This window comes from Primulina eburnea, chromosome 13 (genome assembly GCF_022965805.1).
Source record: "Primulina eburnea isolate SZY01 chromosome 13, ASM2296580v1, whole genome shotgun sequence".
NCBI lineage: Eukaryota > Viridiplantae > Streptophyta > Magnoliopsida > Lamiales > Gesneriaceae > Primulina > Primulina eburnea.
In genome coordinates, this window is record NC_133113.1 from 2,066,007 (window position 1) to 2,093,041 (window position 27,035).

Here is a 27,035-nt window from a genome sequence, read left to right on the forward strand (position 1 = left end):
ACAACAAGTCATGGTTTGATAACCAACAGGATAACAAACAATTAACCCACTCGAAACTAGCATCTTGCTTGATGGTTTCATGAGCTAAGGAATGCGCTACCTGATTAGCTGCTCTTTCCATGCATATATTCATTATAGCACACGTAAAACGTATACCTTATAAATAATAAATATAAAAAGTTACGGCGAAAATCTAAAGTGGGAATTAGAGTTTATCACTTCTGACCTAAAGTGGGAATTAGAGTTTATCACTTCTGACCTTTGCCCATTGTGTGGAAATTCAGATCAAAGTACAAAGAGATTTTTAATGCACTTCTAAACCAGATGCACAATAACCAACACATGCCGGCAAGGTTGTAAAATCCAACGAAGCCCAACATGAAGACACCCACTTAGATACTCATGTTCTCACAAAAAATCTAAAGAAAACTGGTTAAGATACCCTCTAAATCTTTTCCTATTTTCATCACCATTATTGCTATAGATCTAGACCCCACCACTTTCCTCTGGACTTTTGTAGGTATCAAAATCTAAACACAGCCTATCTGATATAATTCTGCAACCACTAGCTTGAACATTTATATTCTTTATAGAAGCTTATCGTTCACAGATTTAAAATATAGAGGAAACACTCATTTTTTGGTGGGTTCCATCTTCAATAAAGTCCAAACCTACCTTACTTGAAACCTTTCACAACTCACTGCTAAGTTAGTTCAAGGAAAAAAAGTGAAGAAAAGTTACCTTAGATTCTCACATCAGATCAAGAATAACAGTGAAAATTTATCCAAAAACATTGACCTAAAGTCACGTGCTAAAAGTAGATGGCTGATGATAAACTTTAAGAAGACAGAAATCATGGCATGCAATGAAAATAAACCACGATACCTTGATTCGAATGCGAATGGAATCGTCGTTGGATTGTCAACCTTTGTTTACTTTTCACTGCTCCAATGAAAACCAATTAAAGTTGATGTGGTCTCAACTGATAAGGAGAAATATGGTGAGTGGGGAATCACAAGCTTGAAAGAGGCAAATATTGAAAGATTACGTAATTATTCTCCTTTGGGAAACCCAAGCATCACTGGGTGGGGTCGGTGAACAGAGACACATGATAAATCTATGATGTCTTATATCATACTGCTTCATTTGTCTGGCTCAATTTATTCCACTCCTCTATATAGCATTGTTTAATGAGTCAAGAAAAGGAATCAAACGAGTACCTTCACCAGAGAACCAAGAATCAACAAGAGCACTCTCTTCTGCACAGAGAATTGGCAGCTGGAACAAAGAGATGCATAGTCAAGAAAGTAATGATCAAGATATGTCCCTGCAAAACCCAGGAGAGTGGTTGAATTTGAGCCTCGGACGAAATCCATCCGCAGCCAAAGAGCCCGAGTTCCAATCAAGACCAGTCTCGACCAAGGTCTTCTCATGCAACTTCTGCATGAGGAAATTTTACAGCTCACAAGCACTGGGGGGTCACCAAAATGCTCACAAAAGGGAAAGAGGAGCAGCAAGGCATTACCAATCACAGAAGATGATGACGTTGATGGCTCTGCCTATCCATACTTCAATGTTCAGATCACTTGGTGTGCAACCCCACTCACAAGTCCACAAACCAGGCCGAGATGCAACTTCATTTCTGGCAAAATCTAATGAGGCTAACGTAAGATTTGGAACAGCCTGGCAACCCGGCGCAGCGGAGGAAGCAGCAGATTTGATGTGGCCCGGAAGTTTCCGGCTGGATCCCCAGCAACCGGAGCAGCAATCATCAAATCTTAATATCCTTGACTTGAGTCTTAAACTGTAATCAGTTTATTAAAGTAGTTATCTTTTTCATTGTAACATACCGTCGTGCCTTCGTGTGATTTGCCAATCAAAATCCCTTTAAAAGGCAGGCTCAGCATTATTTTGAATTCCACTTATTAGTTAGGAACAAGAACATGAATATTTTTATTTCTCAGCTTATGAGAAGAATTTCCAGCTCTTGAATGACCTTAAAGCTGAAATGTTCTGATTCTCGAGCAATTGAAGGACCTTCCGCATTAATTCCACTGATCTCCACAGCAGTTATTTTCTTCAATCAGTTTCGCTCATCACCTTTACAAATTGAATTGACATCGCTGTTTTGAAGCACGAGATAACTATATTCACCAATAACAGAAAATCATGCATTTTTACGAGTCGTAACGCTTAATTTGGAACCATAAGCTTAGAAGAATCTCCACAACATTCTTCGAGAATTTTTTCATTAATCTTCTTAGAAGAATGAGTCGTTTCAGACTGCTCTACCCCGCATTAACTCATTGCAGGATCATCAAGACCACGAAAATTGTAAAAAAATGAAATCTTTATCAATATTTCTCAGAAGCAAAATAAGCAGAGCAACACCAATACCCTTCATGGACAATCCAAAATTTTAAATGTAATGCAATTACTTAAAAGATCTAATCTGAATACACACAGATATAATTTCAAATCATAAATATTTTTTTCAATAAATGGAGCTATCGAATTCCCGAGTTTAGTATTACATTCACATTACAGATTGCTTCCAAGTCTTCAAGAAGATTCATCATGATTTCTTCAGTGATTAAATAATCACGCGACTATCAGCTTACACGAGCCTTTGGGTCTTGCGCTTGACAATTGTGAGTCTTTAACTTATGTTTCCAGGATAATTATATATACAGCACAATCACAAGGATATCCTTTCTGCAACAGTTAATTAGAGACCGACGAAATGATCCAAAGGAAGACAGTTCAAAGACTAGTAAATGTGGAGCAATTGAGCAATAAAGTGATTTGTTGATAAAGAAACCAAAACATAGCACCTTACAATGACATAAATGAAAAGAAAGATGGCCCGTGGATATCAGAAAAAACTGCTAAATTTAAAGAGTTCTGTAAAGACCAAGAGGGAAAGCAAATTATGCTCTTAAGCTACTTTAAGGTTTTTAAAGTAATTTCGCAAATTTTCGAGTTTGAGTTGTGAATGTTTGGAAACTTAATTCTATTAAGTTTCAAAGCATTAAATTCAACTATTTGAATTTAACTTAATCCTACTAAGTTTCAAATTATGTAATCAGTATTTGTGAGATCCTCAATTGTTTAGGCGTGCGATAGTCATAAGATCACAACTACTACTGATTTTACAGACAAACTCCTATGATTTTTCGCAAACATAACCATAGCCACTCATTAATTAAACACCTTTAACTATAGATTGCAAAGTCAATTTCAACTTAACCTACTAAATCATGTTACCGCCTAGATGCGACGCCAGGAAATTTTGCGTCGGCAGTCATGACATCCTAAACACAAACTGGCAATGTTTCCAATAACTTTAATAATTAGCGTGCATTACGATCATTTCATCTCATATGGCTCAATCAAATCTTGAACATTGGCATGTTTAGACAACAATATGAATCAAATGATTGTGCATACGTTCCAGTGTCATAACTTGTTCGTATATAACTAGAGGAACTCTTTTTTCTCTAAAACATATATTATGCTCTGAGCAAAGACCCTTAGAGTCTCTTTTGATAGAACACTTAAGTCATCCATGTATGGGATTGGTGAATCGTCAACTTCAATGCACAATCTCCTATGTATTTAGATTAACATCGAAATTGTCACCTTATGAACATCTCGAAGTTGAAAAACAAGCCACGATGTAGTGCTTGTCGAATAGAGATACATTGGTATGTATCGGGTTGTGAGGAATATATATATTTTTTTATAAGAGGTTGTGAGGAATATTTACTTAACTGCAGCTATAGATTCTCTAATTAACCAGCAGACACCACTTGGAAAATTTAGGTTGAGGGTCATTCGGTGAACACATCCTATAAGCATCTATTTATGTGTGTAGCAATGAGACAACATAGACACCGACCTCTAGCAAGCAAACTGATATCTTTATTGGATGGTTCATCAACCAAGAACAGGTTTAAATATTGCCGTCAATGAAAAATATATTTAATGATTCCCAACAAATGCTCAATCACATTTCATCCAGAAACTTGATAACATGAATAAGGATCTCTAGCTAGACATCGACATCACATCGACCATAAAAAAATTTAGTGTCTACAATCACCAAGAAATATATTTCGTGATCGCCGATAATTGTTCAACTACAGTTCTCGCGCACATAGATATTAAGTAAGATCTTTTATCCGTGTGTAAACATGGTTATAGAGAACTGCGATACGTACATAATATTTAACAAAATAGCCCACATCTGTCTTGCAAGAACCTACACCAACATAAAAATGAGAGGGTGGCAATTATTCTTCTCATACTGATCATTCATAACCGCTGCAAGTGCAACACTAGCGTAAAAGAATTGCCCAATTCGTTTCAAAGAAGTGTCAAGCCAATGAAAAAACAATACTTCACACAGGCAGGTAAAAGAGTCGGGATAAATTACCTCATACAATGAAGTATTCTTGAACAACATTATTAAAGCACCTGGTTTCAAGACATGTAAAGCTGCAATTACTCACGTATACTGGCAAATACTCAATATCCAACGCACACACGAACAGAGGTGGGAGGAGGAATTAAACAGCGGCTGCGCAGCGTGGGCCTTCAGCTTGTCTAATCACTTTGCCGTTCCATCTTGCTATGCTTGATCTTTTGAGGGCAACAAATTCGGTTGAACTTTAATACCCGTTGTTCGAGTTAAAAACGTGTTACCAACATAAATCGTTTGTTGTTATATTTAGACAAGGTACTAAATTAGGATATATCCATCACTCATGATATGAAGTATAGTGATTAAAAAAATGAATCGACATGTTCAAGTTGATAGAGTAGGTGAACGTTTGATCAATAATGAAAAGTTCGATTCTCCTCATCAACACTTTCTCGTACGATCTTGTTGTACAAACTTGCATAATGTTGTTTTCCTAGATAACGTGATTAACACCTTCTCGGATTATCTTGTCACACATGATTTGTCTTATATGATTTACCTGATTAACGTGAGTTGTAAACTATATTACAATAGTATGAGGTTTAAGTACGCACGAAAAATATCGTTGGTCAGTTCTCACGTCATAAAATAATAGTGATTAAAACACGCATTTTGATTATGATATTTCAACACACATATTTTTTTAAATATAAGTGGAGAGAAGTTTATTTTTCAAAATTTTCAGATATTTACATTATAATTATTAAATAATAATTAAAACAAAAACTGTAAGTCGTTAATTCTCCACGATATTTGGAAAATCACTCCTTCAGGTTGCCGAGTTCTGGTACGAAGAAATGATTGTAGGAAGGCCTTCATTTTTCCTCTCTAATCTTCTCAAATATATTTTTCTTCGTTATTCGAATGCTTCAGGCTTTTCTTTGTAGTCACAAACAACCATTTCCAGTTGGTCTTTACTTCAAAACCTTTTGCATTAATCTTGATTTTGATTTTGAGAATCGGAGTTTGTAGGTTTCGTTCAAATTTGGTAGCTGTTCTAACTCATGGTACTAAGTTTTTACATTTTTTTTCATGTTTTAGATCATATTTGTGATGTTACATAGTTATGATCAATAAATCATATGAATATAAATTCGATTTGATTCTTCTTGATGGATTCTGATTTTTGTGGTTCATAAAAATTGACACCGTATAATTTGCTAGAAGTGACCAGAATGATTTCACTTCACCAACAAAACATCGAAAGAGTTAACTCTATGAGTAACACAACGACAAATCAGGACATAAATCCCATAAAAAGATTTAGTGATCCGTGAGTGTGGATCAATTAAAACAATTCACCTCAAGTTTTAAGCCCTGACGAAGATTGTTGAACAAATTACTACTAGCGTACCCAAATTTCAAATCCCTTGGCCAAAGGCATCTAGCTGAGAAGATGGTTTATCAAACGAACAAATCTTTAATGCCAGGTGACAAGTTTAAAATGAATCTCAAAAGATTTACCAGGAATCAAGTAATAGGCTTGCTGTTTCTTGTCTGTCTTTTACTAGTGACAAGTGAAGACGGAGCATCAACTTGCACGTTCTGCTTGATAGCACAAGTGCTGGCTGTCGCCGGATCTTTCTTGACTTTCCCCTTTTTGGATTTCCCAGTTCCAGAATTCTCTCCATTTGTGTTGGTTACGAGATTTTCCACACCTGCTCCAAGATCAAGTGTCTGGGGGGTCACCTGATTGGATGGTGTATTTTCTGTGATAATAGGAGCTTGAGACTCGTGCAGCTTCTCAGGTGTATTTGATTCCATCTGCGGTCGATGGTTATGGCTCCATCGAGCATTATCAAACCATTTACTAACCTGCATAACAAATGTTCGTACAATGTGACAAGATAAAATACTTGCCAAATGTCAACATAGAACTGTGGATTGGAAAAAAAGGAAATGAATCAAGGGATACATGTGCAGACCTGCTGAAGTGTGAGGCCTAGTTCTTTAGCCAAGTTTTCTTTTACATCTCTTTTGGGGTATTGATTTTCCTTGAAGGATTGATAGAGTCTCTGCATCGATGCAGTATCAATATAATAAATCAACAGCCAAATCCCTCGATGCAGTATCAATATAATAAATCAACAGCCAAATCCCCAAAACTGAGATAATATCATTCTGGTAGAAGAGCAGACAGCAGAAGAATAACTGAAAGTAGCTACTTTCTGGGCTAAGTATGCACATGCCATACGTATGGAAATTATCGATATGAAAACTTCTATGCGGGTAAAGCAAGCATGCTCACGTTATGCCTCTCCTAAATAATAAATTTTTTTAAGCAATTTCACAATAATTGAATATTTTTGTTCATTACAGCAAAAGGGGAAAGCCTGCCAGTTGAGCGAAAGAACCTGTGTTACAGCTTCTCCGAGCCGCTTATTAGCTGATCTCTTGGTACCAGTACCAGAAGAAACATTTTCAGCTGATGACTTATTTGTGCCACCATCGACAAGGTTTTCTCGAGTTCTTTTTGGCAATCGATGAATTTTTTCATGGATTCTCCTCCTTGGTGTGTACAGTGCTGTTTTTAACTGGAGTTCTATTAGGGGACAAAACCACTGGTTTTGTCACAACTAATCCTCCTTCGCTTGCAAGGAGCAGTATCATTGAAATCTTCATCACTTGAATCAGAACTTGTACCAAATTCCTCATCACTTGAATCAGAAGATGAGCTTCCATATGTTTCCTTCAGCACATAGTCATTACACCGATAGTCAATGCAAAAACAAGAACTGGACACAAATCAAGAAACAAGAACCTTTATTCTAGACAGTATATTCTCGCAAATGATAGCATCAAGATAATCGAAGAACAATCCAGATTTTTCATCAATAAAAATGCACTTTGAATAAAATGTTTGGTTTGCATGAAGTAACTTCTTGTGGTTTACTCAAATGTTTATTCTCTTCAATTCAAATAACAAAAATCGATAAATTACATGGATCATTGGCATAGAAACTCAAAATCAGTGATAATAGAAATATTACCATAAATTAAACATAGCTTCTTATGCTTCTTATGGTTACTCTAACTAGAAAAAAAATGTGTGATCCCATATTTTATACGTAGTCTAAACATTCAGCTCAAGAAATAAGGTCTTTCTGTTGCATTGAAAAAATTCTGTTGGCAAACTTTTCCCAGTTTGATTAGGGTACACAGCAGCTCAAATACGAATTGAATGACAGCTAAGTTAACTTATAACGTTTAATCCAAAGTAGCATGAGTTGCTGGGCGACTCTCCAGAAATTAACAGAATTTTTTGTTTAAGAAAAACTTATTCAGCAACTAAAAATGGAGTATAAGATTTCCATGAAAGGCAGGTAAACACATGGAGAACCATGCCATAAGCCTTGACTATGTAATTAACCCACATTATTTCAAAATTTGCAGATTGAAAATTGTGAGTGCGTGCATGAATGTTGTGTTATTGTGTACTATGCATCCTACAAGAGTGCACATAGAGAAACTCACTTCGAGCAATTTTTTGTAGTCTAACCTGTTCTACAGTGTCTTTTGTCACACACAGACTGGTCACTAGTCTGCAGAAGGTAAGCAAGCTCGGCTTTTAGTCCCTTCAATTTACCCACTGCAGCAGTTTCTTCTTCAGAAGCTTCGGAGGGCAATTTGCAGCCTGATGATGGCGAGATGTGTTCTGGATCTTTATCAGTCATGGTGGCATCATCAAGTAGAGCATCAAGATCCTCCGAGTCGGAGGTAAAATCAGAACTTGAGCTACTCTGCTTCACCTGCTCATTTTGATCTGGAGCCGTCGGATCAAAATCATTGTCAGCTGAATCATCGGAAGGAAGCTCCAGATAATTGTCCTTATCCGGAGTAGCCGCCAAGCCATCTGATGCTGAGAAATAAGAAGATTCATCAGAACTGGATTCATCTTCTTGAATCTTTACTGTCTGCAGCTTATCAGGGTCAAAATCATCATCCTGGGAATCATCTGAAGACCCATAACCGACATCCAGTTTCAGTTCCAGCTGCAACAGCCTCGGGAAAGATCTTCTGCACAAAGATATGGCAGAGTATAAATAGTGGCTAAGATTAAGATATGGTAAGAATGATGCATAACAATGAACAGACAGACCTCCCAACCATCATCTATGTCAAGATTTGCTCCCTGAAAATCCTTCAACATATCAATGCAATCAACTTTACAATCACATCCAGGGCAAAGCCAGCCTACATCATCCGGAGGAACTGCAAATAACACCACAAAAAAGTGGATAAACTAAGGGCTGATAACAGGGTATAACCGGGATATGCTAAAGAAAAATGGAAAATCCACTACAGAACTTACTCTCCGCTTTCAACAGAGGCGGTTCCAAGCAAAACTGGTGAAATCCACGTTCACAGGAACCATCACACAGGATTATATCATTATCAAGTGATACATCTCTTGAGCCGCACTTTGCGCAGAAAATCTGCAAAAAGAATAAGGATCCTCAAGCATTCCTGAATGCCAATTTTGTGACATTAAGGTGAACATCCAATCTTATTGAAATAAATGTCATCATCATTAGGAAGAAGTGTTATCTACAATTAAAAATTTCAGCAATTAAGCACATAAAAGGCAAAAAATAGTAAAGCAACGAATACACAATTCCCTACATCTTCGCTGTCTATCTCTCCAACAGAGTCAAAGAGAGATTCTGGAAGTTTTCCCACAGCAAGTGACAGATCAAGATGCTGAAATAATTCCCTGATTCTCAATTTGTAACGCATAATATGAGATTTTGCGTGTTGGAGTTCCTTCTCTGGCTTTAATTTTTCCACACTGCAAAAACGTAAAGAAAATCACATGTTGTCAATTGAATTATCAGAAACAGTTTAAAGATGAACGAATGATGGAATGACAACCACAAGAAAATAAGAAAAGACCACCAACCCTAAACATGGCATCCATTCATTCACCAAACCAAGGATGGAGGCTTCTAAGCCACATTAACCTGGGTGAGGCAGCTCGTACACAAATTGAAGGAGTGCACTAAAATAGTCCTTCAACCACTACAACTCCAAATGCATCGGTTGAAGGATATCACATTGAAAAAAGATTTGAATAAATGATGGTGGAAAGAGTTAGTTGCTGCATACATATGTAGATAGTGGAACACATACTTTAATCTGAAACAAGGTTTAGTAAACCACGATAGTTAAAAGTAGTTAAAGCCAATGGTTATTAGAAGCACGTGGCGCACGAAGGCTCATAAGTATCGTAGAGCCTACACATAATGCGAGGCACCCACTTTATTAAAGTAAAACCCTAAATAATGATATGCTCAAGTCTAAAAATCTAAAAAAAAGTTCATTGCATATAAGTCAATTTGGGATTTAAAAATTATTCAGGAAACACTAAAATTGCGCTTGAATTTGAAGGAAGAAATTTGATTTGAGAAATGAATGTAAATGACACTCATCAATGTATTTAAGATACACCAAAGTTTTTATTAAAATTGTTTGACTTGCCATAGAGTGTATTTGAAACTAACTTTAATTTTGTGCATCCTAACAAGTGAATTTGAAATAATCAAGTTCATCCATCTAAGCACGACCTAAAACAAAATTCATTAGTAATAAGCAAAATATATGTTCATGATCTTGCAATTCATCGCTGATTTACCCCATTTATATATTGAAGGTGCGCTTAAACCTGCCCTTGAACCTTCAAAACACACCAAGACTTGGGCTTCGTGGTTAAGGCACATGTCATTGAAGGATTGTGCCTTACCTTGTGTCAAGGAGCAAAAGCAGAACCTAGACTAGTTTTGAGCCTAGGCGCATACCTTGTGGGCTTTTAATAACCAAGCACGTCAATTTATCAGCCACAGAAACGGGTTAAAACCAAGTGATCCAAATTATGGAACTCAACTCCACTATACAAAGTGCAATCCAAGTCATTACTTCCAAGTTCCAACAACTACAAAGCCATAAAATTCATCGCTTAGGAAATCAAAACTTTTTAGATATTGGCATTTCATACCATCGGTTTTATCTTTTGTTGTTTGTGCCACCCAGATAGAGCCATGATAAATTCTAGAACATTATAAAGGTAAATAGACTCTTTTTGTCCCATGTCCGAAGACCGATGCCAATGTTTTGTAATGTTTAAGCTCGCCTTTTCGTACATATTTATTGATTTCACTCACACTTAAGGAATCTAAAAAGAATGGAACATCAAAATGGGATTGTGGAAATAGGATAGGATAGTTATTTTATTTTTTATGTTTTTATCTTTATCATTAATTCTATAAGATTGAGAGATATTTTATCTAGTTTAAGTGATGTGAGAAATTCCTAATGCTTAGACATAGGGACTCAGATTTAGGTCGTTATCTTCTCTTCTATTTACATTTCTCAATCAGACTTGTAAATAATTGTGGCAATAAGTTTATACATTTTAATATGGTATCAAAGACAACCCTGGTTTCACAGTGATTATGGTAAAAACAGTCATGATTGGGTATTCAAGAGACTCTAAGGATTCCACCTCTGAAGTCCCGTCACAACCAAATCCAAATCAACCCTGGACTATGCTTCCCTCTGATAATAATTTGCTTCAGATCATTAATCACTAATCGAACTCCAGAAAATTTCTATTATGGACTCAATCCATTCTATTGGTGATTCGTGGCAGAGGTAAGACGGGGTATCTGACTGGAGAAACAAAAAAGGAGGATGGTGAAACTGGTCAGGCAACATGGAACTCAAAAACACGATCGTGAAGGCATGGTTGATAAATTCTATGGAGCCTAGAATCAGCCAAAATTATTTATTCTTAAAAGCAGCACAAGCAATCTGGGATGCTTTTACAGAAACATATTCAGATCTTGGGAATTGTTCTCAAGTTTTCGAATTGAAGTCAAAGCTACGATAAATCAGACAAGAAAACCTTGTCACTGAATATTTTACTCTTGTCAACAATTTATGGCAAGAATTGAACCAATTTTATGAAGCTCATTGGGGAGATCCAAAAACAAATATTGAATTCTGGAAATTTGTTCAACAAGAGAGAATTTACGAGTTTTTGACTGGACTAAACAAGGAGTTGGACGAAGTTCGGGGAAGCATTCTTGGATGAGGTACTCTTCCAACCATTCGAGAGTATTTTCAGAAGTTCGTCGAGAGAAAAACAAACGTCGAGTAATGTTGAGAGAACATAAAGAATCTACCAATCCAACACTTACAGAATCATCAGCCTTGGTTTCAAGAGGAACAAGTAACTCGACATTTAAGGGCAAGTTCAAATCTAATCACAAGGTGATCCAATTCGGTGTGAGTATCGTCATCGCCCATATCACACTCAGGAATCATGTTGGAAGCTGCATGGGAAAGCTGCATATTGGAAGCCACATGGTAAAAGCAATGGAGTCAAGGGGTATCAAGCCACAACTGAAAATAGTGCGACTTCTAATCCTAAACCAGTCAGCATTACATTGAATAGAGATTAGTTACAGCTGCTCCAGAAGTTGATAAATCAGTCTATGACAACTTCATCAGCCTCTTGTACCCTAGCATAAACAGGTACTTTCTCCACTGCATATAGTCCTGTAACAGAAGCAAAACGTCCTTGAATCATTGATTCGGGCGCTTCTGATCATATGACAGGTAGTTCCTAGTTGTTCTCATCCTATACTCCTTGTCATGGTAATTTAAAGTTAAGATCGCGGATGGAACACTGTCCACTGTAGCTGGTGAGGGTTCAATTCAAATCTCAGACTCCTTAACCATCCACTGTCTTACATGTGCCAAATCTAACCTGAAATCTGCTTTCCATCAGTAAATTAACCAAGGATCAAAATTGCATTGGTAAATTCTCCGAGTCTTGTGTAGTATTTCAGCAGTAGGATTCGGGGAAGACGATTGACAATGCTAGAGTAGACGAAAGTCTCTATATCTCGAAGCTGTCACCTCTATGAATAAACAAATTTCCAAGCTGAACAGCTGAAGTCAACTTTTTTTATGTTTCTAATAAAGATGCAATTATGTTATGGCATCGACCATGGTAGATTAGGACACAAATTTTCAATATTTGACACATATGTTCCATCTTTGTTAAAGAATAATATCACAGCTTGTTTTCTTGTGAAGTTTGTCAACTAGCCACACACACAGTGTTCTAAATAGCGCTAGCCCAGGCACCCTCGACCGCCCCGCCTTTGTCTAAGGCGGTCCAAGGCTATCCGGCGGTCGAAGAGGCGGCCTAGGCGGTCAATGACTTTAAAACCCTAGTTAACTGTCAAAGTCAAATAATTTTAGAAACCAATCAAAGTCAATTAATTTAAAAAACCCTAAATATAATAAAAACACATCTCGCTTTTGTTTTTGTATTTACTTTTGGTTATAAGTGTCTTTCACCATCAGCCATCACCTACCTCAAACCGCCTCCAGCAGCCACCGCTATCAACCACCACCTTAAATCTTGTTAGTTTGCATTTATATATTTATTTGTAATTTCTCTATATTGTATTATATTGTATGAAGTTTTTTTTATAGATAAACATTATTTAATTATATATATTAAATAAAAATAATGATTATTTGTAATTACATTGAATGATTATATATAAAAAATAATTATTATTTGTAATTATATTACATGATTATATATAATTACATTGCATGATTATATATCAGTGTTCTAAAATTCGGCCTAGGCGCCCGCCGAATTTTAGTTTGTGTATTTTTTTATGATTTTCAGTTTGTGTATTTTTTTATGACCCTTGTGATTTGTGTGCATAATAATATGGTTCATGAAAGTATAACTTTTGTGAACGTGGATGTTTGGGATGGCTATTGGCGCAACTTGCAAGAGGTTCGTGGTAGAAGCAGTAGGTGTTCACTCGTATTGTGTGGTGGTCTATGGTAGAGGCAGTAGGTTTATAACCTTGAGTGTGGCAATTAGAGTTGGTGTATGCAAATGAAGACAAAATTTCAAAATATTTGTTTGTTGTTATCACATTAAAATATTTGTTTATAACCTATGTGACTAAATTTGTTTATAACCTACTGTTTATAACCTACTGTGACTAAATTTCAAAATATTTGTTTATAACCTACTGTGACTAAATTTGTTTGTTGTTATCACATTAAATTTTTCCAAAATATTTGTTTGTTGTTATCACATTAAATTTTCAGGTCTATTGTGACTATATCATTACTTGCTCAATGGCAAGCAATCCATCGTCAACTGCATCCATCACTCAGCCTGAATCTGGGATTTTGAAGAGAAAGTCGAATGACATTGGATGGGAGTTTGGTATGTTGATTGATCCTAAGAACCTCGACAAAGTTAAATGTAAGTTGTGTGGAAAAATTATGTCTGGTGGAGTGTATAGAATCAAGGAGCACATAGGAAATATACCTGGAAATGTATCTGGGTGTCGAATCGCATCTCAAGAAGATCGTAATAAGTGCAAACAGGCTATTTTAGAAGGGAAGAACAAAAAGAAAAACAAAATACTGGAAGAAAAAAGTTGTAGAGCGGAGGTGAATATTTCTCTAGACGAAGAAGAAGATGCTGAAATTGAAGGGATATATGGAATTAAAAAGCCTCATCTACTTGGTCCCATGGATAGATATGCATCGATGATTGCTCCAGAAAATGTAAGTTCAAGTGGGAGTAAAGTGCTTCGCCAAAAAAATATAAATGAGGCTCTTTTCAAAGAGAGAACTCAACAAGTTCAACAATATGTTGGGAGATGGGCTTATGAAAATGGAATCCCATTCAATGCTCTTGATAATGATAGCTTCAAACAACTAATGGAGGCAGTTGGTCAATTTGGGCCAGGGTTCAAGCCTCCAACTCAATATCAACTTAGAGAGCCAATTTTGAAAGCTGAAGTTGAAAGAGCAAAGCAATTGTTGAAGAAGCACGAAGAAGAATGGGCAAAGAATGGGTGCTCGATTATGACAGATGCATGGAGTGATAGAAAAAGAAGAAGCATATTAAATTTGTGTGTTAATTGCAAGGAGGGTACAGTATTTTTAGAGTCTAAGGACTCTTCAGAAGAGGCACATACAGTTGGACTTATTTTTGAGTATGTTGACAAGTGTGTTGAACAAGTAGGAGCTCATAATGTTGTTCAGATTGTAACAGACAATGCCACCAACAATATGGCTGCGGCTAAATTGATGAAAGAAAAGCGGCCAGGGATATTTTGGAGTTCATGTGCAACTCATATTGTTAATCTCATGCTTGAAAGTATTGGCAAGCTTCCAAGATTTAAAAAGATTATCGACCAAGCCAAGTCTTTTACGATTTTCATTTATGCTCACCATAAAACTTTGTCATTGATGAGAAGTTTTACAAAGAAAAGAGACATAGTCCGGCCAGGAGTTACCAGGTTTGCATCAAACTTCCTCACATTGCAAAGTTTGATTGAGAAAAAATCTAGTTTAAGGGCCATGTTTACAAGTGATATGTGGGAGAACTGTAAATGGTCAAAGACAAACAAAGGAAATTGGCTTACTCCACTGTGATGAGCATGAGTTTTTGGAATGGTGTGTCACTTTGTTTGAAAATATTTGCTCCTTTGGTAAGAGTTCTGCGATTGGTTGACGGAGATAGAAAGCCATCCATGGGGTTTCTATATGGGGAGCTTCTTCGAGCTAAAGAAGATATCAAGGTGGCCTTGAACAATGTCGAATCAAATTATCAACCTATCATAGTGATTATTGAGTCAAAAATGAAGGATAGACTGGATACATCATTGCATACCACGGCTTTTTTGTTGAATCCCTACTTCTACTACAAAGATAGTTCCATTGCTCTTTATGGAGAGGTCGCGGCAGGGATTTTTGAATGCATGGAAGTTTTGCATGCCGATGAGTTTGAACTGCAAGATACAATTATTAACAATGAATTTGCAAAATATAGAGATAAGACTGGGTTATTTGGGAAAGCATTGGCTGCAAAAGCATGTGAAAAAAATGACGATACATTTGATCCATGTACATGGTGGAGTACCTACGGTGCTCACACACCCAACTTGCTAAGAGTGGCATTGAGGATTCTTTCATTAACTACAAGTTCATCTGGGTGAGAAAGAAATTGGAGTGCATTTGAAGGAGTAAGTTTAAACTTTAATTGAAATAAATTATTAATAATTTTTAAAGTGTATGTTCATATTCCTAACTATACTAATTATTTTCTCTGTTTTTTTTTACAGATTCATACAAAGAAAAGAAATAGGTTGGATGTCAATAGGTTGAACAATCTAGTATTTGTCCAATTTAATGCTAGATTGTTTAACAAGCAAAAAAGAGAGAAAGAAAGGAACGTCGACGTCCTTCTTGAAAAAGATGCTTCAAATGCACAAGGTTGGATTGTGGATTGTGGGGAAGAAAATGAAGTTGAACCAGGTTCGGGGCTTACTTGGCAATTAGTTGATGAAGCAACTGGGGCAAATGAAAATCTACAACCCCGAAGAAGCTCTAGAGTTAGAGAACTTCATGAGGATGATTTTGAATCTGAAGAAGATGATGATGATCACAATGATGATATTGATTTTGTGTCCGATGATGAACAAGTTGTTGAAAATTTTGGAGAAGAAGAAGTGGAGTAAATTTGTGATGACACATTAGACTATTTTATTGTGAATTTTGGAAGAAATCTGAATTATTTCTTATTTTATTGATATGACACATTAGACTATGTTGGGAATATTTTGAACGTATTTTAAATTTGATGTTATTGTATTGAAGTTTTAGTTTGTGATTTATTATATTTTAATATCGTAGAATCCGATTAGCGGCGCCTAGGCGCTAGGCGCTGGACTGGCGCCCGACTAACGCCTAGCGAATTTTATAACCTTGTTATATATAAAAAATGATGATTATTTATAATTACATTGCATGATTAGGCGGTCACTAACTGGCCCGCACAGCCTCTCTCCATTTACAACATTGCGCGCACACACCGTATTTTTCCTGCTAAACCTTATAGATCAAGTCAGCCATTTGCATTAGTTCATAGTGACATTTGGGGGCCATCACGTGTGAATAATTATACATGGACTCGATGGTTTCTAACGTTCATTGATGATCATGCCAGAGTGTGTTGGGTTTACTCGTTGAAGGAAAAATAAAAAAACCGGTCTTCTCTTTCAAAAATTCAATGTTGTGATTAAGACACAATTCCACACCACCATTCAAACCTTCAGCACTGATAATGGGCGTGAATACTTTCAATCTATACTTGGGGATTGTCTTACAAGTCAGGGTATTATCCACCATAGCTCTTCTCCAAATATCCCTCAACAAAATGGTATTGCTTAGAGAAAGAATCATCCTCTCTTGTAGGTGGCCAGGGCTTTGATGTTTACAATGCATTTTTCAAAGTATCATTAGGGAAAAGCAGTTCTTACATTTGATTATCTAATTCATAGAATACCTTCACAAGTTCTCAACTTTCACTTAGCATTATCAACTTTCTTGCAAAAATATTCTCATTTCCCAATCGTATCTAGTATCTACCTCAAAAATAATTGGATACACCGTGTTTGTCCACAATCACCATCCAACCAGATCCAAACTTGATCCCCGTACCATAAAATATGTATTCATTGGTTATTCTCCGACTCAAAAAGGCCATATCTTATGAGCTGAAAAGAACTTTTGTGTCGATAAATGTCACATTTTTTGAGTCTCAACCTTTATTTCCCACAACTTCTCCTCAAGGGGAGCGTATAGGTGAAGATCAGTCATGGGAACAGCGTAAGGTGAAGACTAGTCATGGGAACCCTCTTCTGTACCTATTCCTACTTCCTAGACCTACATCACTTCAAAACATTATCCTTGTGTCTAGCGATCCAAATGATACCATATCTAGAGTTTCTGAATCTACTTTGCCAACAAGAGAATTTGAAAGTTTGGAAACAGAGGGAGATGAAGCAGAACCTGAATTAATTTTTTGTTCTAGGAGGAAGCAAGCTCCAAGAGCCAACTGAAACTCATCAAAACCAAGAGGTCGAACAGGATTCAACTCCGCAAGTTCTTGAACCAGAGGTAACTTCTCCTGACTCTGATATTCCTACTGCACTTCGAAAAGGGATAAGAAAACGTACTGCACATCCCATCTCACATGTTATTTCTTACAAAAATGTTTCTCCTAGCTTCCGAGCTTTCACTTGTAATCTTCAAGCAGTCAGACTCCTAAGAATGTGCATGATGCTCTTGCAAGTCCAGAATAGAGAGACTGTGTTTGAAGAAATAGAAGCTTTAAAAAAATGACACTTGGGAGGTTACAACTCTGCCTAAGGATAAAAGAGTGTGGAATGCAAATGGGCATTCACCATTAAGTACAAAGCAGATGGAAGCATAGAAAGGTGTAGAGTAAGGTCGGTGGCTAAAGTATTTACCCAAACCTTTGGCATAGACTATCAAGAGACCTTTGCCCATGTAGCCAAGTTAAACCCAATAAGAGTTTTCTTGTCATTTGCTGCTAATCTTGATTGGTCATTGCAACAGCTAGATGTGATTATGTATAGAATGCTTTCTTAAATGGGAATCAAAATGAAGAAGTGTACATGGATTTTCCACACGGTTTTGAAGAAAAAGGGGTTAATCAACTACGCAAATTGAAGAAAGCTCTTTATGGCCTCAAACAATCTCCTAGAGCGTGGTTCAAAAGGTTCACTAAATCTATCAAAGGCCGAGGATATATCCAAGCACAACCTGATCATACTCTATTTTTTAGACACTCCGGATGGAAAGCTTACTATATTAATTGTTTATGTAGACGATATTATAATCCATGAGACAATCTTGAAGAGACAGAGGAGTTGAAAGTTTTTTGGCCAATGAATTTGAAACCAAAGATCTTGGAAGTTTCATATATTTTTTGGTGATGGAGGTAGCTCAAAGCAAACTCGAAATCACCATATATAAGAGGAAATACCTTATATTTGTTGGAAACGGCCATGTTCGGTTGCAAGCTAGCCGAGACACCTATGGAGCAGAATTCAAAACTTGGACAAGGGGATGATGAGCCTAAGGTTGATCAAGAGAGTTATCAACGGTTAGTAGGCAAGTTGATTTATTTATCTCACACTATGGCTGAAATTGCATTTGTCGTGAGTGTTGTTAGCCGGTTCATGCAATCTCCTCGTAACCAACACTTAGAAGTTGTACGTAGGATATTAAGGTATCTCAAAGGAAACCTGAAAAGAATTAACTAAAAATACTTGAAGTCTATACTGGTGCAGATTGGGCTGGATCAATAGTGGAAAGAAAATCTACGACAAGTTATTGTACTTATCTGTGGGGTTTAAACCTTATAACATGGAGTAGCAAGAAGCAACCAGGAGTAGCGCAGAAGTTGAGTTTAGGGTTGTTGGTCATGGACCATCTAAAGGCATATGGCTAAAGAGAGTACCGGAAGAACTAAAAATGTCTAACAAAGAACCTATGAAGCTCTAGTGTAACAACAAAAGATAAATGTGCGTGCATGACTTATATTCCTTCAGGGCAACAAGTTAAAGATATTTTGACAAAAATTTTGTCTAAGGTAGTGTTCGAACGGTTAACATGCAAGATAGGAATGATAAATATATATTCACTAGCTTGAGGGGGAGTGTTGGAGATAGAATAAGATTGTTATTTTAATTTTTATGTTTTTTATGTTTTTATCTTGATCATTAATTCTATGAGATTACGAGATATCTTATCTACTTTAAATGATATGAGAGATTTCTAATGCTTAAACATAAGGATCTCATATTTAGGTCGTTAACTTATATTTATATATATTTCTCAATCAGACTTGTAAATAATTGTGGCAATGATATGTTTCTAGTCATTTATACCTTTTAACAAGGATCAAAAGATATTTGATCTCGTTAAGTCTTACAACTATGGATGCAATGTGCAATAGAAAACAAAAATCGAGTGATTCTGAAGTCTCTTCAGATTCAATTTATGAAGGGAAATGAATAATTTTTTAAGACACTTCTAGAGAACATTGTGTCATACCCCAGGCTCAGGCCCCGACTCGACTGCACAATGACCCCCTATAATAATTACTTTGTATCCATCTCCGTTTTACGAAAATGATACCTCAAGTTACTATAAAAGTCCATTATAAATCCTTATAAAGTATTTTACACTTTCATTTTCAACCAATGTGGGTCAAGAGTATCATAATTACCCCTCCTTCAAAACGTGACGTCATCGTCACTCCCTTCCCCTCGTTCCACCGGAACCAGAAATCTTGCGATAACTCGTCAGGTTCAAGATGTGGCTCCCATGATGTAGCACTTTGCCCCGTGGGTTCAAATGGTGGCTCTCACCCTCGTAACACTTTGTATTGCATATCACTTATTTCTTGATGTTGATGCTCGAGACCATCTCTGATAACATTTTGTCGCACCCCGAGCTCAAGCCCGCACCAGCGCAACTACACAATGGACCCTAAGGTAACTATTTCGTTTTTTTTCATCACTTTATAAAAATTATTTATCTAATTTACTTTAGGAGTCCATTGTAATTCATTATAAAGTATTTTAAACTTTTATTTTCAACCAATATGGAACAAGCACAACATGAGACATAATTACAGTGTACACGACTAGAGGATCTTATTCTCCAAGTTCTGGAATATGGGGTATTGGTTTGCAGCTAGAGCCAGGTAAACTGAAGACGGTTGTTTGGTTTTGATGATTTTAAAAGAGAAAGATGTAGTTATTTATCGCAAAACGCAATCCTTCAAGTTAAATCCAAGGTGCGCCTTACCCTTTTTCAGGTAGCTTTCTTGCGTGTATTTAGCTAGTGGCCATTGGTCATGACCAAAATTTGTTGAATGAATAAAAAGAAAGGGAAGTTTTTCTACGCCATTATTTAATCATATACATCTTCCACATTTAACATGTCTTCGTTTTACCATAGGCAGACAGAAATTTAAGAGACATACCCACAATCATATACAAGTTGCAAATACTCATGGCAATATCTAACCACAAATCTATCCCCCAATTAACATGAATAAAACTTCCAATTATCTTAGTTTAGTTAAAATCAAAGTCAAAATGTTAAAAAAGATGGCTACATTAAGAACCATATATCCCATCACATAATATAAACGAGACAGCATCAATGTAAACAGTAAATTCAAATAGCAAATCCACTTTAAATATATACTATAATTTACAGATCACACGAACCTTTGTCTTTTCCAGCCTTCTGCAGAGTAAGCATCAATTAAGTTTTGATCATATTTTATCCGTTGCAATAAATATCTTAGATGGGTCTTTGTTTTTGAGAACTCACTGACAGAACCTTTGTTCATCTGCTTCTTTTTTCTTACCCTTCTTTTCCTTTCTTCATCAACACCTTTCACAGTGAGATCAGCCTCTGGCACCTTGAGTTTCTCTTGAGATTTTGAACGCAGAATCCAGGAACTAGTAACAACAGATTTTGATTTAGCTTTATCATTTCTCAGTTGTGCATCAATCCTGATATCTTCATTTTCCAGGCGACCAAGACCATTACTTCTTGGCTCCAATTCATCATGAGCAGAAATTACATAAGCGCAGGCAGCAGGTATATCCAAACTCATGACATTTGTTGGCCCATCATATGATGACAATTCCATGTTTTCAGGAATTGACAAAGTATTCACTTTTTCCAATAATGGTTCTCTTTTTTCTTCACTACAATTTTGGAGAGTAACAACACAACTTGGTCTCATTTCTTTACTTATGGAGATTTCTTCAGTTGAAACTCTATTCGTTTCATTTTTTTCTCCTCCGGAGAGCCTTATCTTACCCGCTAGCTCAACAAACAGTGTCTCAGAACACAATTTACAATTGTCTGGTGACAGAGGTTCGCGACTTGAATTCTGAGTCAGAATTTCAGAAGCTTTCGATTTTTCAATTTCGTTAGACTCGAGTTCTTGAGCCCCATTTCCCGTTGAACCCATATTTTACCTTGAAACTTCCAAACTTTTTCCACCTAATTCACCCTCAAAACACCACCCACGATCCAAACTTTCCGTTTCTTCTATAGCAAATTGCTCTAGGCCTTAAAATTCCTTCAGCACCGTACTTAATGATGCTCACATCCTCCAAAACTGTAATTTAACACTGTAATTCAATCATAGCCCACGGATAACAATAGTCAGTCCTCCCAACTCCAAAAGAAATATCAAGAAAACAACAGCAAAACCAAAGAACCGATTTTTTAAAACATCCACAATCAACTAAGGCAATTTATACGCTAAAAAACAATAGAATTAAAACTAAAACCAAAACCAAAACTAAAAAGCAACCACATTTCCTATTTTCAATTAGAAATCTTCAAGAACAACATCATATAGCCAAGCACGTGAAAAGATATATCTACGCACAGCTATATGCGAACAAATTAAGCTGAAATTACATGTATCTACAGCGTCATGTCAACAAAATATGCGTGCACAAAGCTAGGGGTTGGTTTTCCATAGAAGAAATTAAAATTAATACCCGAGGAGATTTGCTTTTCCAGAAAATTCTTCAGACCGCGAGTGAAATGTGAAACCATCGCCAAATTTAGTGTGTATCGTGTGAGCGTAGCATTATATGTCATGCGAAGACGGCGCAGGTTCACGAAGAGAGGGAGAGGAGGCGCTTTTGTATTTGCTGACTGCCACGAGCAAAAAAATGCGACTGGACAAGGAACCGGGGATGCTTATTTCCGGTCCGAAACGGCTCGGATTTAATCGGTTAATCTCAAAACCAATTTAATCGATTTTGTATTGAATTAAATTCGGTGTCAATGTTGAACCGAATTGTCTTGTTAGAAAACGGATTCTTTATTTCATAAAAGAAGAAAATAGTTATTGGATTATGCTTTAATCCGTTATATTTAGGATTAGTTTATGTTCTTAATCCGATAAATCCAGTCAGGCTCAATCCAAAATCCTATATGATTGGTTCGATTTAATCATTCCACAATCTGAAACTAATTAATCCGGTCTTTCAACTTGCAGTCCATATGTTTTCCATGAAATATACTAGAAATAAATTCAATTTATTTGTAGAATTTTGGGTGAAAACTGGTTTAAATCTTGTTTAGCATTTGTTATGAACAAGAGCATCGATTTTAAGGAGGGGTGAAGAATCTGATAATAATTTCATAAATATTTTGTTTAAAGTAGTCTTTGTTAAAAAATTATTGCTACATTAGAGTTTTGGGGATTGACAAAAAGAAAATAGCACATAACTGTTTCAAGAAACAGTTGCAATCTTTCTTGTATAACAAGAATCATTTCAACCATCTAGATTTCAACTTTTTGGTCATCGACCGCTTGAACTTTCAACCGGGTTTTCGCACAGCTTGAAGAAGTATCAACCTTTAGAAGACTTTCAACTGCTGATCAAAGTCTTCAAACCGCTTCATTAGAATCGTTTATTGCTCACTTAATGAAAGACATTCTTTGACCAGCTCAGGACATTTAATTGTTTTGTACCGCTACAAGTCAACTATGTCCAGTCTCGATATTTATCTGCATTAATGTCACTATCCCATAATAAAAAGATTTCTTATACATCTTACAAGTTCTGATATTAATAACAGTTGTCGTAAAAGGATGCTCATCTGCAACCTTTCAAGGAACGAGATTCAAATCTGTGCAAGCAAAGAGAACATTAAATGCTTTGCTGGAGAACATTTAATGAAGTTGCAGCTGATAATGACACAGCATTCCAATGCTACAGGTTTACGTTATGTATATTTTCCTACCGTTCGGATGATAGCTTATAAAAGAAGCTCTGAATCATGCTGATATGAAATTCGCTCAATTTAAGCTTTTCAACCACGCGATTGACACACTATAAAAGCTTGCATACTCAAATATCTGAGCAAACATAAAGTTCATATACTTCATCGATCATCAAACATGTACTCAATATAAAGATATCTGATTATTCAAAGATTAATTTCGTGCTATTCAAAACATAAAATGTTTGGTTATTTGGTTTATTGTGTTGTCTGGTGAACCGAGGGTTCTTAAAATCCAGAATTGTAAAGTGATCATTAAGTGTTTCAAAACATGTAGTGTGATAAGTCCTAATTGGAGTGAACTTTTGCAAAAAGTTTCTAAAGCCAAAGTCTTTTAGTGGAATCCTTCCTAAAGAGGAATAATAGGTGACGTAAGAGTTTTTGTCTCCGAACATCCATAAAAATTACGCGTCTTTAATTTTCGCGTGCACTTACTTTTCGAACCGTTTCTTCTTAACAAGCCACACAACCAGTTGATACGGTAGGTGGACAATATATCAAATATATATATATGTGTGTGTGTGTGTGTGTGTATACATTATGTTATTAAGTTTAATACCCTTAGAGGAACTATTTGTTTCCTAACCATCGAGTTGGAAGTTCAATTCATACTTTGAATTTTTTCCTATTTTCTATTTATTTTTTAAATTCATATATCAAAATTATTGTGTAGTATAGTACTATTTCTTATAATTACATTGATAGGATCGGTTAAGGTAGTTGAAGTGTTTAGAATAGAGGTCGAATAAACACTTAGGATTTTTGTACTCTTTTCAAATGTGTGAATCAATTTTTTGAGGATTTGATCTTAGAATCTTATTTGTTGATATAAATGATCAACTGATAATAGTGCGGAACGAGACTGAAATATAGATTGAATACTTAGGGTTAATATCATGTAAAATTGAAATGGTAGCTGAAACGAACACACATACTTTTATAGATATTCGGAGACTTCAAATGCTCCTACGTCGCTCTTTATATCACGAAGATATGATTTCACTAAAATACTTTGACATATATATATATTACAACATATTGTAATAATTCACTTCAGCTGGTCTTACACACTGTCAAACTGAAACTCTTAGTCTAACGACTCTTTTACAATAACAAACTGAAATGCTCTTAATTAGTAGCCTAAATGCTACAGATAAATACAATGAATGTAGAGCTTGAGTGTGTGATCTGTAAATTGAGGAAATACTCATGAAAAATATCGCAACTGATTGAAGAATGTAGATTGAATGTTTTGTGTGTGTTCACTCACTTCTAGTAACCTTCTTCAACGGATTCAATAAGCTATATATAGTCTTCGACCTCAACGATATTGTATGCATTAAATGACAAATATCCGTTGGATCGTCGTCTAATTACTTTATCTGATAGTAGTACGAGGTATACAAACTATTCTATTATGATTCATTTGTTCAGCTTCGGTACGACCTGTCAGTTTGTCTGATGATACTTCAACTGATGATGTGGCCAACAGATTAGAAGTTAACTAATCAGCTGATCAGTTCAGCTGGACAATATCAGTTCTAACGGATCTCCTATCAGTTGCGAATTCTTCAGTTTGATAAGGTTTTTCCAGTTCAGCTCAAACGAAATCTTCAGTTACGATTATTTAATTATTCAATCAGTTAGATTCTTCAGTTCTTTTACGGATTAATTTGTCAAACTCTAAAACTTATAATATTCCAACAAACATTTTGATCCTCGTTTAAATATAAACCAACTGAATTATAAAAAAAATATTGCACAAGGATGCAATGTGTAAGTCGATGCTCTAGTATATATGAAGTAGTCATATACTAACTGAATTACTTCTTGATATTTCATTTATTAAATTCCAAATAAAACCTCAAGATTTCCTAAAATTACTTCTTATTTGTTTATCGGTAAATAAGACAGTTTTCTCTCTCCATCTCCACAAACTAAACGTTTTCTTTCCGCCTCTCACACAACTTCCTAGAAACAAAGGGGATGTATTCATTCTACATTTTTAAAGACTTTTAATGAATTTTTTAAAATGATGAACTTTTGTGGAGTTGATGGATTTTTATTGATGAGAAAAGAATGAAAATTAGTGTTTGTATTGAGTATGTGAGTTTGGGAGATTTCGCGATTAAATGTACATCTAAACCTTTAAACTGAATCAAAATTTTTTTTTGACATTTTATTGTTGTACCTTAGGCTATAATTATTGTACTTAATAGAATTTCATGGAGTCATTAAAAGTATAATGACATTTTGAATACCGATAGAGTTTTTAAAAGTCAAGTTTAAATAACACATGACGTTTTAAAATTCTACAAAAGTTTACACTGAATACCACTAATTTTTTATAGAGCATATAAAAGTCTAGTTTGAACATTTCTAAATTTTTAAAATCTATAAAAATCATTAAAAATCTAGAACCAATATACTCCATAAACGGAGGAAGTGGGAACAACTTTGTTCTCCTGAGTTTATAATTTCAGCTTCACATCACGCCTACAGAATTTCACAGCAAGAAAGAATTTCGGAAAATTTCCAGCTTCACATATTCACGTTCGAAAAATTTCACAGCAATAAGTGATTTGGAAATTCGATCATATTTAGTCTTACCGTTTCAAATCAATAAGGATATACTATTTTTCTATGTTCCTTGATGTGTTGGTCGAGAATTTCATCAATTTTACTTGCTCGGTTGGCTTCAAAAATTCTCTTTTATTCATATATTTCTTTGATTCAAAATTTAAACCTTGTCATTTGGAATCTGGATCGGAATCACATGATTTAATAATTGATTTTTTTGCCATTGTGCTTGTTAGATAAGTTTATTTAATGGGGTGGGACCCACACATTAAATAATTTAATAATTAAAACGTATCCCACATCGAAAACATTACAAAACTGAATGAAAGAATTAGTTATAAATAGAGCTCAATTCCTTCAGTTATTGTATCCCAAAATCAAAAGTTTTTCAGCTTTGATAAAAAGAAAGTGCATAGAAAAAAATAGTATTTTTTTCTTGAGTACGGAAATTCTCTTTTGTGAGTTAGAGAAATTATTTTCTCGGTATACTCGGGTTTGGGAGTGAGGAATATTGAGTGTATTGGTGTATACACTTGTTGTAATATTTCTTCCGGTTATAAAAGTTGCAGTGCTCCGTGGACGTAGCCTATATTGGATGAACCACGTAAATCTTTGTGTTCTTGTTGATTATTTATTCCAATTTTTTGGGTACTATTATCATCGTGATCGACATCGCTTCAGTATAATATCCCCAACAACTGGTATCAGAGCCTTGTTATGAAAATTCTTAAGAATTTTGAGTATGCTCTGTGGTTACAGCTTTGTCTGATCTTCCACATCAGAAAAGATTTTTTTGATTTTCTGTTAAGGCTTGAGAAGTGATGCCCGAAGTTGATGGATCGGGACCGGGAATCAGCAAGTTCGACGGAACAGATTTTTCGTTCTGGCGGTTACAGATTAGAGATTATCTGTATAGCAAGAAGTTGCATCAACCTCTATCAGGAAAGAAGCCGGAAAAGATGGAGGATGATGACTGGAAGCTTCTTGACCGACAAGTGTTAGATGTAATACGGTTGACCCTAACGAAGAACGTGGCACATAACGTTGCGAAGGCAAAAACAATGGAGGAGATGATGTCCATTTTGTCGGACATGTACGAAAAACCATCGGCAAATAATAAAGTACATCTCATGAATAAGTTATTTAACTTGAAGATGAGAGAAGATGCATCGGTGGCTAAACACATCAATGAATTCAACACGAT

General features: G+C 35.8%; 3 protein-coding genes and 1 long non-coding RNA gene across 4 annotated transcripts; 2 read left to right on the forward strand and 2 right to left on the reverse strand.

The window, feature by feature from the left end:
* Nucleotides 1–1,168: 1,168 nt before the first annotated feature.
* LOC140808815 (zinc finger protein 4-like) lies at nt 1,169–1,899 on the forward strand. Its single transcript, XM_073166099.1, has one exon. The coding sequence runs from the start codon at nt 1,292–1,294 to the stop codon at nt 1,808–1,810; it is 519 nt and encodes a 172-aa protein (XP_073022200.1). The 5' UTR covers nt 1,169–1,291; the 3' UTR covers nt 1,811–1,899.
* A 438-nt stretch (nt 1,900–2,337) lies between these two features.
* On the reverse strand, nt 2,338–4,363 carry LOC140808817 (uncharacterized). The gene is made up of 2 exons (XR_012113016.1): nt 4,224–4,363; nt 2,338–2,715 (listed from the first exon to the last, which is right to left on the reverse strand). It is a non-coding gene; the product is annotated as an uncharacterized lncRNA (long non-coding RNA).
* Nucleotides 4,364–5,609: 1,246 nt separating this feature from the next.
* Nucleotides 5,610–22,127, reverse strand: LOC140809148 (pathogenesis-related homeodomain protein-like). The gene is given in 11 exon segments (XM_073166641.1): nt 5,610–6,301; nt 6,412–6,501; nt 6,841–7,047; nt 7,925–7,932; nt 7,986–8,470; nt 8,472–8,503; nt 8,586–8,698; nt 8,799–8,922; nt 9,110–9,275; nt 20,656–21,576; nt 21,955–22,127. Coding segments are annotated over 10 exon segments (2,328 nt in total). The 5' UTR covers nt 21,414–21,576; nt 21,955–22,127; the 3' UTR covers nt 5,610–5,956.
* LOC140810857 (uncharacterized) lies at nt 13,595–15,101 on the forward strand. Its single transcript, XM_073168757.1, has one exon. The coding sequence runs from the start codon at nt 13,664–13,666 to the stop codon at nt 14,975–14,977; it is 1,314 nt and encodes a 437-aa protein (XP_073024858.1). The 5' UTR covers nt 13,595–13,663; the 3' UTR covers nt 14,978–15,101.
* Nucleotides 22,128–27,035: the final 4,908 nt, after the last annotated feature.

Excerpts from the sequence above, each read along its gene's own strand:
- LOC140808815 (XM_073166099.1), top strand. The coding sequence starts at position 1,292 with ATGCATAGTCAAGAAAGTAATGATCAAGATATGTCCCTGCAAAACCCA.
- LOC140810857 (XM_073168757.1), top strand. The coding sequence starts at position 13,664 with ATGGCAAGCAATCCATCGTCAACTGCATCCATCACTCAGCCTGAATCT.